The sequence below is a fragment of the Ovis aries genome, chromosome 17 (genome assembly GCF_016772045.2).
Source record: "Ovis aries strain OAR_USU_Benz2616 breed Rambouillet chromosome 17, ARS-UI_Ramb_v3.0, whole genome shotgun sequence".
NCBI lineage: Eukaryota > Metazoa > Chordata > Mammalia > Artiodactyla > Bovidae > Ovis > Ovis aries.
The window spans coordinates 53,274,254-53,289,526 of record NC_056070.1 but is presented as its reverse complement, the minus strand read 5'-3'; the positions used below and the strand labels follow the sequence as shown (position 1 = coordinate 53,289,526).

General features: G+C 47.6%; 1 protein-coding gene and 1 long non-coding RNA gene across 5 annotated transcripts in view; one reads left to right on the top strand and one right to left on the bottom strand.

Moving 5' to 3' along the window:
- Positions 1–8,832, bottom strand: part of LOC121816868 (uncharacterized) — a 34,336-nt gene extending 25,504 nt beyond the window's left edge. Inside the window, exons 1-2 of one of the 3 annotated variants that reach the window (XR_006056579.2) lie at positions 8,715–8,832; positions 8,012–8,154 (exon numbers count right to left, since the gene is read on the bottom strand). This is a non-coding gene — a long non-coding RNA (uncharacterized LOC121816868). The other 2 variants (XR_009597011.1, XR_009597012.1) reach the window with 2 other exon arrangements.
- The window catches only part of MLXIP (MLX interacting protein), a 58,479-nt gene that overhangs the window by 27,188 nt on the left and 16,018 nt on the right, over positions 1–15,273 (top strand). For both annotated transcript variants that reach the window (XR_009597010.1, XM_027956471.3), the window contains exon 2: positions 14,857–14,963. Coding sequence is in view for 1 of the 2 variants with exons in the window: in XM_027956471.3 (XP_027812272.1) it covers positions 14,857–14,963 (107 nt within the window). In the remaining variant the exon portion in view is untranslated. The remainder of the gene's footprint in view (positions 1–14,856; positions 14,964–15,273) is intronic.

Sequence of the window (15,273 nt, the reverse complement as noted above, 5' to 3'; positions counted from 1 at the left end):
TATGAACCAAGAACTTTCAGATGTTCAGGCTGAATTCAGAAAAGGCAGAGGAACCAGAGATCAAATTGCCAACATCTGTTGGATCGTAGAAAAAACAAGAGAGTTCCAGAAAAACTTCTGCTTCATTGACAACGCTAAAGCCTTTGACTGTGTAGATCACAAAAAACTGGAAAATTCTTAAAGCGGTGGGAATACCAGACCACCTGACCTGCCTCCTGAGAAGTCTGTATCCTCAAGAAGCAACGGTTAGAACTGAACATGACAATGGACTGGTTCCAAATCGGTAAAGGAGTGCGTCAAGGCTGTGTATTGTCACCCTGCTTATTTAACTTACATGCAGAGTACATCATGAGAAACGCTGGGCTGGAAGAAGCCCAAGATGGAATCAAGATTGCTGGGAGAGATATCAATACCTTCAGATATGTAGATAACACCACCTTTATGGCAGAAAGCGAAGAGGAACTAAAGAGCCCCTTGGTGAAAGTGAAAGAGGAGGGTGAAGAAGCTGGCTTAAAACTCAACATTCAAAAAACTAAGATCATGGCATCCAGTCCCGTCTCTTCATGGCAAATAGATGGGGAAACAATAGAAACAGTGACAGACTTTATTTTCTTGGGCTCCAAAATCACTGCAGATGGTGACTGCAGCCATGAAGTTAAAAGATGCCTGCTCCTTGGAAGAAAAGTTATGACCAACCTAGATAGCATATTCAAAAGCAGAGACATTACTTTGCCAACAAAGGTCCGTCTGGTCAAAGCTATGGTCTTTCCAGTAGTCGTGTATGGATGTGAGAGTTGGACTATAAAGAAAGCAGAGCGCCTAAGAATTGATGCGTTTGAACTGTGGTGTTGGAGAAGACTCTTGAGAGTCCCTTGGACTGTGAGGAGATCCAACCAGTCCATCCTAAAGGAGATCAGTCCTGAATATTCATTGGAAGGACTGATGCTGAAGCTGAAACTCCAATACTTTGGCCACCTGATGCGAAGAGCTGACTCATTGGAAAAGACCCTGATGCTGGGAAAGATTGAAGGCGGGAGGAGAAGAGGATGACAGAGGATGAGATGGCTGGATGGCATCACCGACTCAATGGACATGAGTTTGGGTAGACTCTGGGAGTTGGTGATGGACAGGGAGGCCTGGTATGCTGCAGTCCGTGGGGTTGCAAAGAGTCAGACTCGACTGAGTGACTGGACTGAACTGAACTGAACTGAACTGGGAGGTGGGAAGACCATTTTCCCTCTGGTGGGGGGAGTACTAGTGAGCAAAACAGACGAGCAAAGTACTAGTGAGCAAAACCCGCCTCGTGGAAAACGCAGTTGGTTGTGAAGACACACCGTCAGTCCACACACACACACACACACACACACACACACACACACACACACACACACAGAGGCTGTCGCAGGTTATGGTCGGTACAGGGGTAGCCAACAAAGTCATTTACACTGAGAAGTCGTTTACTCCAGGAGGGAGACAAGGAGGTGAATAAGGTTCTTGTTTAACCCAGATGTGTAGCTGTGGGGACCTGGACCTGGGTGAATATGTAGCCATTCTCTCTAGCAAGCAGGGCAACCCCTGAAGGAGTCTCACTGGGGGAGAAATGTGAACAGACATGTGTTGTCCTGGTCCAGGTTGTTCTGGCCTCTTGGGTGGGAGGGAGGCAGGCAGGGCGGAGCCCAGAGAGGAAGACTGGGGGACCTTGGCGGGGGCCCTGTATCAACCCCTGCCTCCCCGATCTCCGTCCCCTAGCCTTTGCCCTGCACCACTGAGGGTCCCCTGCACAGCACACATGTGGTCTTCCGCCTGTCTGTCAGCTCCACGAGGCTAGGGACTTGGTGCCGTCTGCTCCTCTGTCCTTGCACCTAGAACCGCCCTAAATAACAGATCTGGGTGAGTGGATCAGGATTGGGTCCTGAAGAAAGTGATGTTTCCCCTGGATGAATCTGCCCACAGTAGGAGTGCTGTATCCATCTCTTGCCATCAACCCGTTGCTGGTGTTAAGAACCATTTTACACACCCGTTATGCTGTGATAGGTGCAACATAGAATTAACTACGGGCTCCAGCTTCAGGCCCCAGAAAGGTTAGAACTTGATAGATGTTCCCAGAGCAACTTTAGTTAACTTACTGTTCTGTCACTGTGACCCTAGTCACATTGCCAAAGGTTTGGAGTTTTGAATGCAGTACAGAACAGAGTCCATCTTTTTTTTTCTTAATAGTCAACGTTGCCTTTTAAAAATGTAGCGAATGCTTTTTAAAGCCTATTTATAGGTCTTGGCTACCTGAAGCGTGTCACCTTATCCTTTGAAATGCATCAGACAGCTTCAGATTTCTGTGTCTGTTAAGTAGGTTACGTAGCTGGCGGTACCTCAAAGATGGCTAATGATGGTGATAATAACAAATTCTTTTCTTGCCAGCCTTCATAGGAACTCAGAAACATTTGTAAGTACGACCTGTTCCCATGCCATCTCCACCAGCCAGTTTCTCGTCTCCAGGTGTGTACTCCGGCTGGAGACCTGTGCTGATTTACGTCCTCTGTATGCCAGGTGTCTGCAGTGCGGTGGAGTTTCTCCGTTCTCCACACAAAAATCTTAACCTTGGTGAATACTTGAACCTGCTAATTACCTTTTCCTATAGGCTAGTGAAAGTGCTAGGGAAATACCGTGTTCTTTGAGGGTGGTTAGTTATTCCTGGTACTGAATATAATTGAAACCCCTTACCTGTACCTGTGGGTTGGCCACTTTGATGGGGGTGAGGGTGGCAGTTGCCGGATCAGCGAGGTGGGGCTGTGCTGGAGACAATAAAATGTGAATAGTGCTTGTGTTTGGGTGTGTAACCATGCGACTTTGTTTTGTTTTGCTGGCTTCACCTTCTAAACTTCCTTTTGACATTAAGTGTTATGGTTAGAAATGAAAGGGACATGTGTGAAGAAAATTAAAGAGGGCAGCTTCAGATTTCTCTTTTTAAATAGGTTAAGTTGTTCAAATAAGTAGAGAAACATACTCCATTCTAAGGTGGAGGTGACCCAGCTGAAATGGTTAGTGCTATCCACAGTAGTGTATTTGTTAAGGGCAACTCCAATCAAAATGCCAGAATAGTTTTCTTTTGAGATTTGACACCACGACCGTAAAGTTGGAACATGGAGGAATAAACAGGCAAGGATTCAAAAAAAAAAAAAAAATGATGGGGACTAACTCTACTTAGTAAAGTGTATCACAAACTTCTAATTATTAAATCACTGTAGTACTAAGACAGGTGGACATAATCAGTGATAGGAGGCCCCCCCAGAACAGACCTTAGTGTATATTATAATCTAATATATGTTAATGGAAGTGTCATCAACTAGTGAGGGAAGATGAGATAATCAGATAACCAGTCGGAGTTTATTTCGGTGAGCTGTGTAAAGAGCTGCTGCTGCTGCTGCTGCTGCTGCTGCTGCTGCTGCTGCTGCTGCTGCTGCTGCTTAATTGCTTCAGTCGTGTCCGACTCTGTGCGACCCCATAGACGGCAGCCCACCAGGCTCCCCCGTCCCTGGGATTCTCTAGGCAAGAACACTGGAGTGGGTTGCCATTTCCTTCTCCAATGCAGGAAAGTGAAAAGTGAAAGTGAAGTCGCTCAGTCGTGTCTGACTCAGCGACCCCATGGATTGCAGCCCACCAAGCTCCTCTGTCCATGGGATTTTCCAGGCAAGAGTACTGGAGTGGGGTGCAATTGCCTTCTCCGTGTGTAAAGAGCGAAATGAATTAAATATAAAAATGGAAACCGTTTAAGACATAGGCACAAAACACCGAAAGCACTGGGGCGCTCAGAAGTGGCCCTAGTGTTACGTATGAGAGTGTGGGGTATGATGATGACGGCAGTTTACTCCAGGGGAAAGGTCGGGTAACTGAGTGGACAGGTGGGACCATTGGCTGACGCAGGGTCCCAGGATCTTCAGGACACCAGAGCAACTTCCAGACGGAGGGAATAACGGTACAAAACGGGAGGCTGTGAAAGACCACACAGATAGGTGTTTCCACCGTCTCGGGGTAGAAAAGCCCTTTTAATTATGACACAAAAGGTGGAAACATAAAAGACAGGACTTCAAATTTCTGATTGTATTAGTGAACAATTTCAACTGAAAACAATAACAACCCAAAGCTCATCATGTATGCAAAAGTTAAGTAGAATGAGAAAGCAAAACAAAGCACACTGAAATAGTCGAGGCGAAGAGAGTCAAGACAGACACACTAACTCTACCGTGTATGCTGGAGACATTTCTGCCAAATTCAGAGCTCTCACACGACAGGAAAGGAACAGAAGACGTGCAGACAGTTACCATGAAAAACCCAGAGACCAGTAAACATGAAAAGATACTAATAAGTGGGAACTAAAAAATTAGTGATCTGAATTTTTTGGTAAGATTAGCAAACAATAATAACTAATATGAGCAAGGGTCTGGGAAGTAGGTGGTGTTCACTGCTATTAAGAGTGTAAATTAGTATAACCCTTGAAAGTCTTTGACTAAAACAAAGTTATAAATGTACACATACCCTCTGATTCAGGTTTCTAATTTCTAGAAATTTATCTCACAGAAACAGTCATGCCATTGCACAGAAATATAAGTAGCAATATGGTCCTCTCAGCACTGTTATAATAGTGAAAAACAGAAGCAGTGTATGTCCATTAATATAAACAAATGCCTATTTATGGAAAAGTGGTTAGGTAGATTGTTTTAAATGTACACAATGGAATATTCTGTAACCAATAAATCTGTACCCAACTATAATAAGATGTTCATGACCTGTAAGTGAAAAATAGGCTATAAAACAAGATAATCCCATATATTTAAATATTTTTTCATAGATTTTAATCTGAATGTATGCATATACATAATCAAATAAACATACATGACAAGGACTTCGGGCCAACTGCAAAGTGAGAGAGAACAGTCCACAAGACTTCCCCCACTTCTAACACAACTGCAAGTTCCCAAACCATCCTTGGGTCCTGTAATTGCTAGAAAGACACACAGAACTCACTGAACGCTGCAAGACTCATGGTTACAGTTTATCACAGGGACAAGACTCGGATTAAATCAGCCAAGGGAAGCCACGGGTAGGGCAGGGCCTGAGAGGGTCCTCATGCGGTGCTTCTGTCCGCCCTCCCACTGGACCGCGTTGCCGCCCTCCCACCAATGTGTGACACTGCCCGCCCGGGACACGCACCTGAGCCTTTGGTCCTCAGAGTTTCTCCTGGGCTGGGTCACTGCCCGTGTGACTGACCTCTAGTCTCCAGCCCCTCCTGGAAACTGCCGATACTTCTTAGTCATCACTTTCTCTGGAGATTGGAACCGATACCCCTGCTCCCTGCTCCACGCCCCCATCCTCATCACATAGTGAGATTGTCCTGAGCCCCAGGCAAACTCAGATACAACTGTCAGGCAGGACATTCCAGCGGCCTGGAGGTCACCCCCTACCCCCACGAGCTGAGGGCAAGGGCTAGACTCTTCTTTGGATAAGGTTATTTCTCAGTACACAATGTTATCACCAAAATTTAAACAAGGCTGATTTCTAGGTGGTGGAATTGCAGTTGACTTTGTTCTCATTCTTGGTACTGTTCTGTGTTGTTTGAATTTCCTTTCAGTATGAATATATAATTTATTTAAAAGTTAAATAAGACTAAAAAAGGCTTAAGAAGAGGTTAAAATGAAAAGTCAGTCTCTGGGTAAGGTGGGGATAGACAGGCATGCACGTGCGCTCAGTCGTGGCCCACTCTTTGCGACCCCATGGTCTGTAGCCGGCCAGGCTCCTCTGTCCATGGGGTTTCCCAGGCAAGAACACTGGAGTGGGTGGCCATTTCCTTCTCCAGGGGATCTTCCTGACCCAGGGACTGAACCTGTGTCTCCTGCATTGGCAGGCAGATTCTTTACAGCTGTGCCGCTTACTCACAGACATGCTATAAAAAGAAGTAAAGACCCAAACCTAGGGGAAGCATTTGCAGAGAAGTATCACAGAGTGTTAATATCATTAATATTACAGTATTACTGATATAAAATAGCAAGAAAAAAACAACTAACATTTCAACGCATGTTGAAAACTGAGTTAAGATTTGTTGTCTAGGTAATAACAGTGTCCCAAAGCTGGCTTCCTGGTTTTGAGGTCGTGCTCCAGCTGCAGAAGATACCACCGCTGGGGAAGGTGGGTGAAGAGTACAGGGGATGCTTTATAGCTTTTTTTTTTTTTAAACTTTCTGTGAGTCTATGTAATTATTTCAAAATAGTGTTTTTTAAAAGACAAAAGGCACAGATAGCTCATCAAAGAGACATATAGCTAATACACAGATTTTTAAAAGCGTTTTACTAACAGGTGATACAGTTGAAGTCAGGCACCACTTTTTCCTGTTGTTAAGTCCAGTCCCATCCTCAGTCCAGAGGAGTCGGGAACACCCTGGGTTCTGGGTTCAAGTTTATAGCCCTGGCAAATAGACATAAGGTTATGGTTTTAACTGGTACCCTGCCTAGCATCACTGCTCCTGCCTAAAAGGCCAGTTGTGGCTTGAGGCGGACAGGAAACACCAGGCTTTAACACCCAGAAACGCACCTAAGACTGAAGTTCAGTGTTCAGCAACATGTCCCAGACTTGGGCATCACTTACTCCACGCCAGCCGGGTCCTTTCACGCCCCCTGTGGTCCCAGGCTCCCCTAAAGAGAAGGGGACATCGGCATCCATTTACCAAAGGCGGGACTCTGACAGCTCATGCCAGCAGTCCAGAAAGGGAAACCACTCTTTCCTCATTTGCTTGGGAATTGTGTAAGCATGGTGGCGTCTGTGCCCAGGTGGGTGGCCGGGACACAGAGGGAGCGCTCAGGCAAGGACACGAGCCACTGTCCTTCACGTTCAGGGCCAGGGGAGTCACTGCTGCGGCCAGCCCGATTTTACCCGTCTCAGCTCCATCAAGGTGCTCTAGGTTTTGATTGTCATGGGAATGATCACTCCTGGCTAAGTACACAAAACACAACCACAGTCCTCACAAACGTGCTCATACATGTGAGCAGACACAACACCTAGTCGCAGTGGCACACCTGCATGTGCAGGTACGCTTACACACTCACACACACCATACACACCACGCACACCACACCCATACCCACGTGCCACACACTCGTGTGTGCACCACACACGTATACACCACACACATACCCCCCGAGACACACCTGCTCACCGCACACCACCATGAAGACGCGCGCGCACGCACACACACACACATTCACCTTGTCAGTAGGACAGACCTGGAGTGAAGCCCTCAGAAGCCCATATGCCTGCCCTGCTGCCACCGCCCTCTGAGCCTGCTTCACCAGTAGGACTTTCTTTGAGTGTTCAAAAAAACAGATGCCAAGTGCCTCAGGAGGGGGATAAGTTTGGGCTGCAGGAGATAGGACCCACGCCTGGGCGTGGGAGCAGGCCCTGAAAACCTCGCAGGCGCTCCCTGGGCGGCGGCTCTGCTTGGGCAGGTGGCCCAGGGCGGAGGGCCCATGGCTCCAGGGCGATTCCCCTGAACACGGCGCCCTCCGCCTGCCGTGCCTCACGCAGGGCCGCTCCCCACGCCTCGGCTCCTCAATGAACCTTTGTCCGTCTGGAGCCTGTTAGTTTTGGCTCCTGGCAGCCTGTGGAACCAGGCCCAGATCCCAGGAAAAGCCAGTGGAGACTGCTCTTTTGAAGAAAAAGAGTCGGAGTCCTGGAAGAGAGGCCAGTCTAGCGTCACTCACTCATTCGCTCATGTAAGAAACTGCTTATTCACCATTATCCTCATATTTGGATCTGGGGCACAAAACCGACTTGTGCACAAGTTTCATATCTGCTCATGTGATGAATTGCCTTCCCTAATTAACTGGAAGCCCTGTAAGGCTTTGGACTGTACCTGGTCTTGTTCCCTTGTTTATTTTGAAGAAAAAAAAATATATATGTATAAAATACATTCCTATGTTATATTTGAGCAGTAGAAAACAACAGTAAACAGTGAAAACTAACTCACCGACTGAGGCTCCTGAATTCTTGGTTCAGCTCTCCAAAGGGAATCACTGTTTCCTGTTACCTGTTTTCTTGTGTGTCTTCCCTGAGACTGACTGGTCATTTTCTTCCCTCCTTTCCTGTGTGTGTGTCTGTGTGCACGTCTCTCTGTTGAAAATACAAATGGTGGCCATATGGTGTATCTTGGCACCTTTTTTTTTTTCTTTCCCACTTAATACATCTTCCAGATCTTGCTGTTAGTTAGGTACTTAGTGTTAGTCACTCAGTCATGTCTGACTCTGCAACCCCATGGTCTGTAACCCACCAGGCTCCTCTGTCCATGGAATTCTCCAGTTAAGAAGAGTGGAGTTGGTTGCCATTTCCTCCTCCAGGGGATCTTCCCAACCCAGGGATCAAACCTGGGGCTCCTGCATTGCAGGCAGATTCTTTACTGTCTGAGCCATCAGCACATGTAAATGTATGTTGTTCTCAGCCTTTTCCTCCCACCGACAGGGCTGTAGTTTAATGTCTTCTATTTATGTCTTTGTGTCCATGTGCAGATGGGTCTGGAGTAGTCTCCTCCTAACAGTGGGATCCGAAGTTGGGGGGATGCGCCTTTGAAATGTTGATACACAGTTGCCCACTTGCCCTCCAACAAAGGTCACAGTCGTTTTTGCCCTTCATCACATCCCGGCCCTGGTGCCAGTGTAACGATCACTCTCGCTTACCAGAATTCTGAGCTGACTGGGAAATCAAAGTGGAGTCAGTTCACAGCAGCACTGTTCACAGTGGCCAGAACATGAAACAACCCAAACGTCCGTCAGCAGATGAAGGAGTAAACAAACTGTGGTCTCTCCATCCAGTGGCATGTGATTCAGCCGTGAGCAGGAAGGAAGCACTGACACATGCTGCAGTGTGGGTGAGCCTTGAGACTGTTGCGCAAGGTGAGAGAAGCCAGATAGGCAAGGCCGCATATTTCATCGTTGGGTTTATGTGAAATGTCCAGCAGAAACAAATCCATAGAAACAGAAAGCAGATCACAGTTGCCAGAGGCCCGGGGAGGAAGTAGTAGGGAGTGACTGCTCCTGGGTACTTCCTTTTGGGGTGATGAAAACAGCACTGAAACTAAATAGCAGTGAAGGTTGCATGGCATTATGAGCAGGCTTCATGCCAGTGAACTGTGCATTTTAAAATGGTCGAAGTGGTAACTTTTGTGTTACATATATTATCAGTTCAGTTCAGTTCAGTCGCTCAGTCCTGTCCAACTCTTTGTGACTCCGTGAATCACAGCACGCCAGGCCTCCCTGTCCATCACCAACTCCAGGAGTTTACCCAGACTCAACGTCCATCGAGTCGGTGATGCCATTCAGCCATGTCATCCTCTGTTGTCACCTTCTCCTCCTGCCCCCAATCCCTCCCAGCATCAGAGTCTTTTCCAATGAGTCAACTCTTCGCATGAGGTGGCCAAAGTACTGGAGCTTCAGCTTCAGCATCAGTCCTTCCAATGACCACCAGATATTGGCCAAATTATTCCCTGTGTCGTTGGTCAAGCTGCGAATGTGACTTGTAAGGGAACCCCAGACTGTCTTTCTAAGCAGCCCCAGGCATCTGAGAACTAGGAGAGGCCTCCCCCACCCCAGGCTTGCTCTCTAGGCGCAGAATGGGAGGGACAGGGCCCTCAGCAGACAGCTTGTCCCCAAGAGGAAAGAAGGGCCTGTAACCCCCATGCCAGTCCCTTCTACAATCTTTAGCATATCAGCTCACCCTCCCTGAGAAGGAGACAGAGCTAGGAATGTGTTTTTGTGTTTTTTTTTTTAATAAAAAATTATTGAAGTACAGTTGACTGACAGTGTTACATTTAATTTCTGCTGTATAGCAGAGCAACTCAGTTACACACACACATACACATATATATGTATTCTTTTTCATATTCTTTTCCATTATGGTTTATCTCAGAATACTGAATATAGTTCCCTGTGCTGTACGGTGGGATCTTGTTTATCCATCCTGTCTATACTAGTTTGCGTCTGTTAATCCCAGACTCCCAGTCCTGCTCTCCTCTACCCTGCTTCCTCCGTGGCAACCACACATCTGTTCTCTGAGTCTGTTTCTCTTTCATGGGTATGTTCGTTTGTATTGTGTTTCAGATTCCACATATAAGTGATACCATGTGGCATCCGTCTTTCTGACTTAAAACTTCGCTTAGTGTGGTGATCTCTGCACCCACGTTGCTGAAAATGACATTTTAACGGCTGAGTAATATTCCATTGTGTATATGCACGGCGTCTCCTTTCCGTTCATCTCTTGATGGACATCTGGGTTGTCTCTGTGTCTTGGCTCTTATAAATAGCGCTGCTGTGAACACTGGCGTGCATGTATCTTTCAAATGATAGTTCTGTCCGTGTATGCCCAGGAGTGGGATTGCCCCATCATGCGGCAACTCTACTTTTAGTTTGTTTTTTGAGGAACCTCCATACTGTTTTACATAGGGACTGTGCCGATTTACATTCCCACCAACGATGTACGCAGGTTCCCTTTTCTCCACATCCTCTCCAGCATTTATTATTTGCAAACTTTTTAATGATGGCCATTCTGACTGGGGTGGGGTGACACCTTATTGTCGTTTTGAGTCGCATTTCTCTAATAGTTAATGACGATGAGCATCTTTTCATGTGCCTAGTGGCCATCTGTATGTCTTTTTTTGAGCAATATGTTTAGATCCTCTGCCCATTTTTTGATTAGGTTGTTTGGGTTGTGTTGTTGTTGTTGTTAAATTGTAGGAGCTGTTTGTGTATTTTGGAAGTTACGCCCTTATCCGTTACATCACGTGCAGATATTTTCTCCCAGTCCTTAAGTTGTCTTTCTGACTTGTTTATGGTTTCCTTTACTGTGCAAAAGCTTGTAAGTTTGATTAGGTCCCATTTATTTATTTTTGCTTTTATTTCTATTGCCTTGGGAGACTGACCTCAGAAAACATTGGTACGATTTTTGTCAGAGAATGTTCTGCCTCTGTGCTCTTTTAGGAATTTTATGATGTCTTGTATTTAAGTCTTTAAGCCATTTTTGAATTAATTTTTGTGTGTGGTGCGAGGGAGTGTTATATTTTCATTGATTTATATGCAACTGACTTTCCCAGCACCACTTGCTGAAGAGGCTGTCTTTTCCCCCTTGTGTATTCTTGCCTCCTTTGATGAAGATAAATTGCCCATGGGTGCATGGGTTTATTTCTGGGCTCTGTTCTGTTCCATTGATCCATATGTCTCTTTTTGTGCCAATACCATGCTGTTTTGATTACTGTAGCTTTGAAGTATTATCTGAAGTCTGGGAGGGTTATGCTTCCTGCTTTGTTCTTATTCCTCAAGGTTGCTTTGGCAGAACTGGGTCCTTTATGGTTCCATTTAAATTTTTAAGATTATTCCAGTTCTGTGAAAAATGTCATGGGTATTTTGATAGGTATTGCTTTAAGTCTGTAGATTACTTTGGGTAGTGTAGGCCTGGGAACATTTTGCCAGTGGGATTCCAGGAAGCGTGAGGAATGGTGAAAAAGTAATACCTTACAAGCAAATATGGTTGCATGACCAAACGAATGGACTCCACCACTGCCTGGGCCCCACAGCAGTAGACCTTGGAGCCTGTGCCTGCTTTCTTTTGCCGAGAATGCTCTGACCAGGAGTTCAGAGCTCATCTTCCCTAGAACCAGCAGAACCCTAAATCCCCGCCTCAGTTTCATCCTTCCCCGTTCTTAATGCCAGCTCCTGTCTGTGCAAGGCTTGCATTTTAATTTTCATTCCAAAGCAGTCTCTTGCCAGACTGCCAGAGAATTCAGTTTGCCATTCCCCTCAGCAGCAGTTTCGAGAGAGAGTTTGTTGTGCTGTAGACTTCTTGCCCTGTGTCATGAACCTGTCTTCTAAGAAGGACGGCCGTGGTAGGGGGTGTGTGAAGACTTTTCTTTATGGAGAAGTTTAGCTTTCATTTAGTCATTCCATATTTAATCACACCTCCCACATGCCAGGCACTGTGCTCGGATGAGTCAGACCCAGACCCTGGCCTTCCCGGAGTCAGATTGGGAGAGTAAGGGCTGAATCCAGGGTCCCTGTTCTAACCAGGAAGCCCTGGTGTTGGTGTGGGGGGTGATGTTTAAGAAGGCAGGGTTGGGAGGTAAGGCCAGAGGAGGTCTTTTGTTTATTGAGGGCGAAGCCAGTAGTCTCGGAAATATTTTTTTCTTTTTTACATTTTAAAATTTTAGTTGTTTGCGCCAGGCATTAGTCATGGCACGTGGGATCTTTGATCTTCATTGTGGGCATGTGGGATCTAGTTCCCTGACCAGGGATCGAACCTGGGCCCCCTGTATTGGGGGAACAAAGTCTTAGCCGCTGGACTACCAGAGAAGACCTCAGAAATTTTAATAATGTGTTTCTGGTTACACTTTAAAGAAGGAATATGGCAGAACCTTGAGTTAGGCGAAGAAGCATCCCAGCCAACCGTGTCTGGAAGCCAAGTTAAGCTGGGGTGGGGTTGGGGGGAGCAGAAGTCTGACCGTAGGTGCTTTCTGGGAATCCTGCTCTAGGGATCCCTGCCAAGGAGCTGCCTGTTAGAACTCCTTAGAGCAGCCTGTCTTGTACGTCCCGTAGGAAACTAGACTTGGGGTGCCTCCACAGAAAGGGTCCCTGTCCTTGTCTGTGGGTGTCTGCGTGGGGAATGTCTCCTGTCCTCATCAAAGGTTAACAGTGACACCACATCAAAGGCGGGAGCAGCCCTTCCGGTAAGGAGACATCTAGATGTGTGTCCCGCGTTTTTCTAGCACTTTGTGTGCAGTCAGGTTGCCGTGTGTGGGCGAGTGTCCCATCAGCCATCGCCTCTGCTGGCACCCTCTCCAGCTCTCAGGGCGGTTTAGGTTTTAGTTTTGGTTTCAGACTGGCTTGTTCGTGTCAGCTGAGCGCCGCCTGTCGGCTGTTGCGGTATTACAGAAGCCTGGGGTGATGGGGGATAGCCGTTGGACATAAGCAGTGAACATCCCCATGGTCGGAAGAGGCAGGCATCCTGCACTTTAGGGGGAAGAAGATGAGAACCCGAAAGTTACTTTATCAGAGCGGGTTTCTAGCCTCCAGGGTCTGGCCTCTCTCTGACTCTTCCCACCCATTTCATGGTAAGTAATTGAAGATGTTGGTGTCATCCAACCTCTCTAAGGCGCTCTTACGCTCTCATCATCCACTACATCTTACATAACAAAGCAGAAGTAAGGGTGGGTTTATATTTAAGCCCGCTGGTTAGTTTTGTGGGTTTTTAAAAAAATATTCTTTAGGGGTTACCTCTGCTGTGTGTCTTAAGAATGTGGCTGCGTGTGTGTACACTTAATCCTTCTTAAAACACTCTGGAGGCAATGGTGTTATTGTGATTTTACCCAGGAAACTGGCATGTCAGAGGAGTTACGTGGCTATAATAGTTCACTTCTAGTATGCAGTTGCAGCACAGAGACTCAGAAACACCAGGCTGCTGGCTGTGAATGTGGGTGACAGCTGAAGTCGAAGTGCCTTTGGACTGGGGGAGCAGGGGCAGAAAGGCATGTGACTGGCTTAAAGCCCCTGACCCTTTGAGCTGAGGCTGCTGCTGTCTGTCTGACCCTCCAGTTCTCAGAGGACTTGCTGTGATGTTTTCTCTGTGGGGGTCTCAGCCTTCTCTCCTACAGTCCACAGCCTGGCCCGGTGCTGGGTTGGAGGATGGGGTATGAGATTTGCCAAGAGCTTCTGATGAAGAAACCAGGTGCCCAGGTTTGGGGAGCGTTTATTACTTAGGCGCTCTCTTTGAAGACCCCAGCTGTTGTGACTGCTGGCACATCTCTGCTTGTCACATGGCCTCTCTGAGTGGCTTTGGAGAACAGGGCAGGGCTGTGGCCTGCAGTGATGAAGAACTCACAAAACCCCCTTTGGTATGGACCAGAAAGAAGGCCTTGCCCATCTCAGCCATCTGGAGAGGGGAAGCCCTATGCCAGCAGCTCAGAGGTGGCTTCTGGCACAGCCCGTGGAAAACTAAACCATCTGAGCAGTCTGTACCTCCAGGGAGCGTCCCTTGCCTGCCACCAGCTTTGTTGGCAAAGGCCATTTAACTCAGTCAGTGAAGGATTATTGCGCGAGGCCCTGCGCTGTGCCGAGTTCTGTGCTGGGTGGTTAGGGTGGGGATACTAGAAGGGCCCTCCCCTGAGAAGCTGCAGTCTGGCGGCCAGAGGTGTGGAGACACATTGCCGTACGGGGAGTGGATACGTGTGTCCTTGAGGTGTGAACAGCGCTCAGAGATCCTGAAGAGGCTGGCAGCAGCCTGGGAGAGGCCAGTGCCGGCTCGGAGGAGATGGTATTTGAGCATCACTTGGAAGGATGAGCAGCTGGCCAGGAGCGGAGGGAGCTCCGTGAAGAATGGGGACTGCCAGTGCAGGGGCCTGGAGGCAGGAGAGGGCCCTGCGGGTTCTAGGGCCGGTGGGGCATCTGTGTGCCTGGATTGTCAGTGCCTCCTGGGGACTGGTGGTCGAGACCAGGTTCAAGGAGCCTGGTTTTTCCTTCAGTGGTCAGATTTCTTTTTTCCTCCCCCCAACTTTGTTGAAATAAAAGTGATGTGTAACATTAAGTTTAAGGTGTACAGCATGGTGATTTGATACACGTATAAGGCAAAATCCACAGACTTTTTGCTTTTAATTATGGAAAAACTTGAAGATATGCAAAAGTCGACTAAACGGGGTAGTGAAAGCGACTGTATATCCTATTGAGCCGAGCCTGTGGCTTGTATGGATTAATCCAGAATTTTGAGGCCTGGAGTGATGGGGTGGCACATTTCATTGTCAGAGAAACCACTGAGTGTCCCCATCCTCATTTTACCTTTCAGTGGGAAGTTGGTGTCTCCGAAGTGGAAGAATTTCAAGGGCCTGAAGCTCCAGTGGAGAGACAAGATCCGGCTCAACAACGCCATCTGGCGGGCCTGGTACATGCAGTGTAAGTGCTGCGTGGCTGGACCCACGACCCTGCAGGTTTTGCCCCCCTCGAGAGGCCTGTGCACCTTGGGGCCTGGAGCCGGGCCTTGGAACCCTGTGTGTCAAACAGAAGTCTCTCTCAGGCAATCTGTGGAGATAGGAGAACCAAGCCAAATCCAAGTGTCTACAGGAGGCTCAGTGTTGTGAGGCAGAGGGGAAGGGATGGGCGTACAGCTGAGAGGTGACATTCGGAACAGTCAGTCCCCGTTTTCAGCGGGCCTGAGAAGGTGCAGGCTCGGGCCATGGCCTGTGTCCGGCTGGCGTGGGTGCTG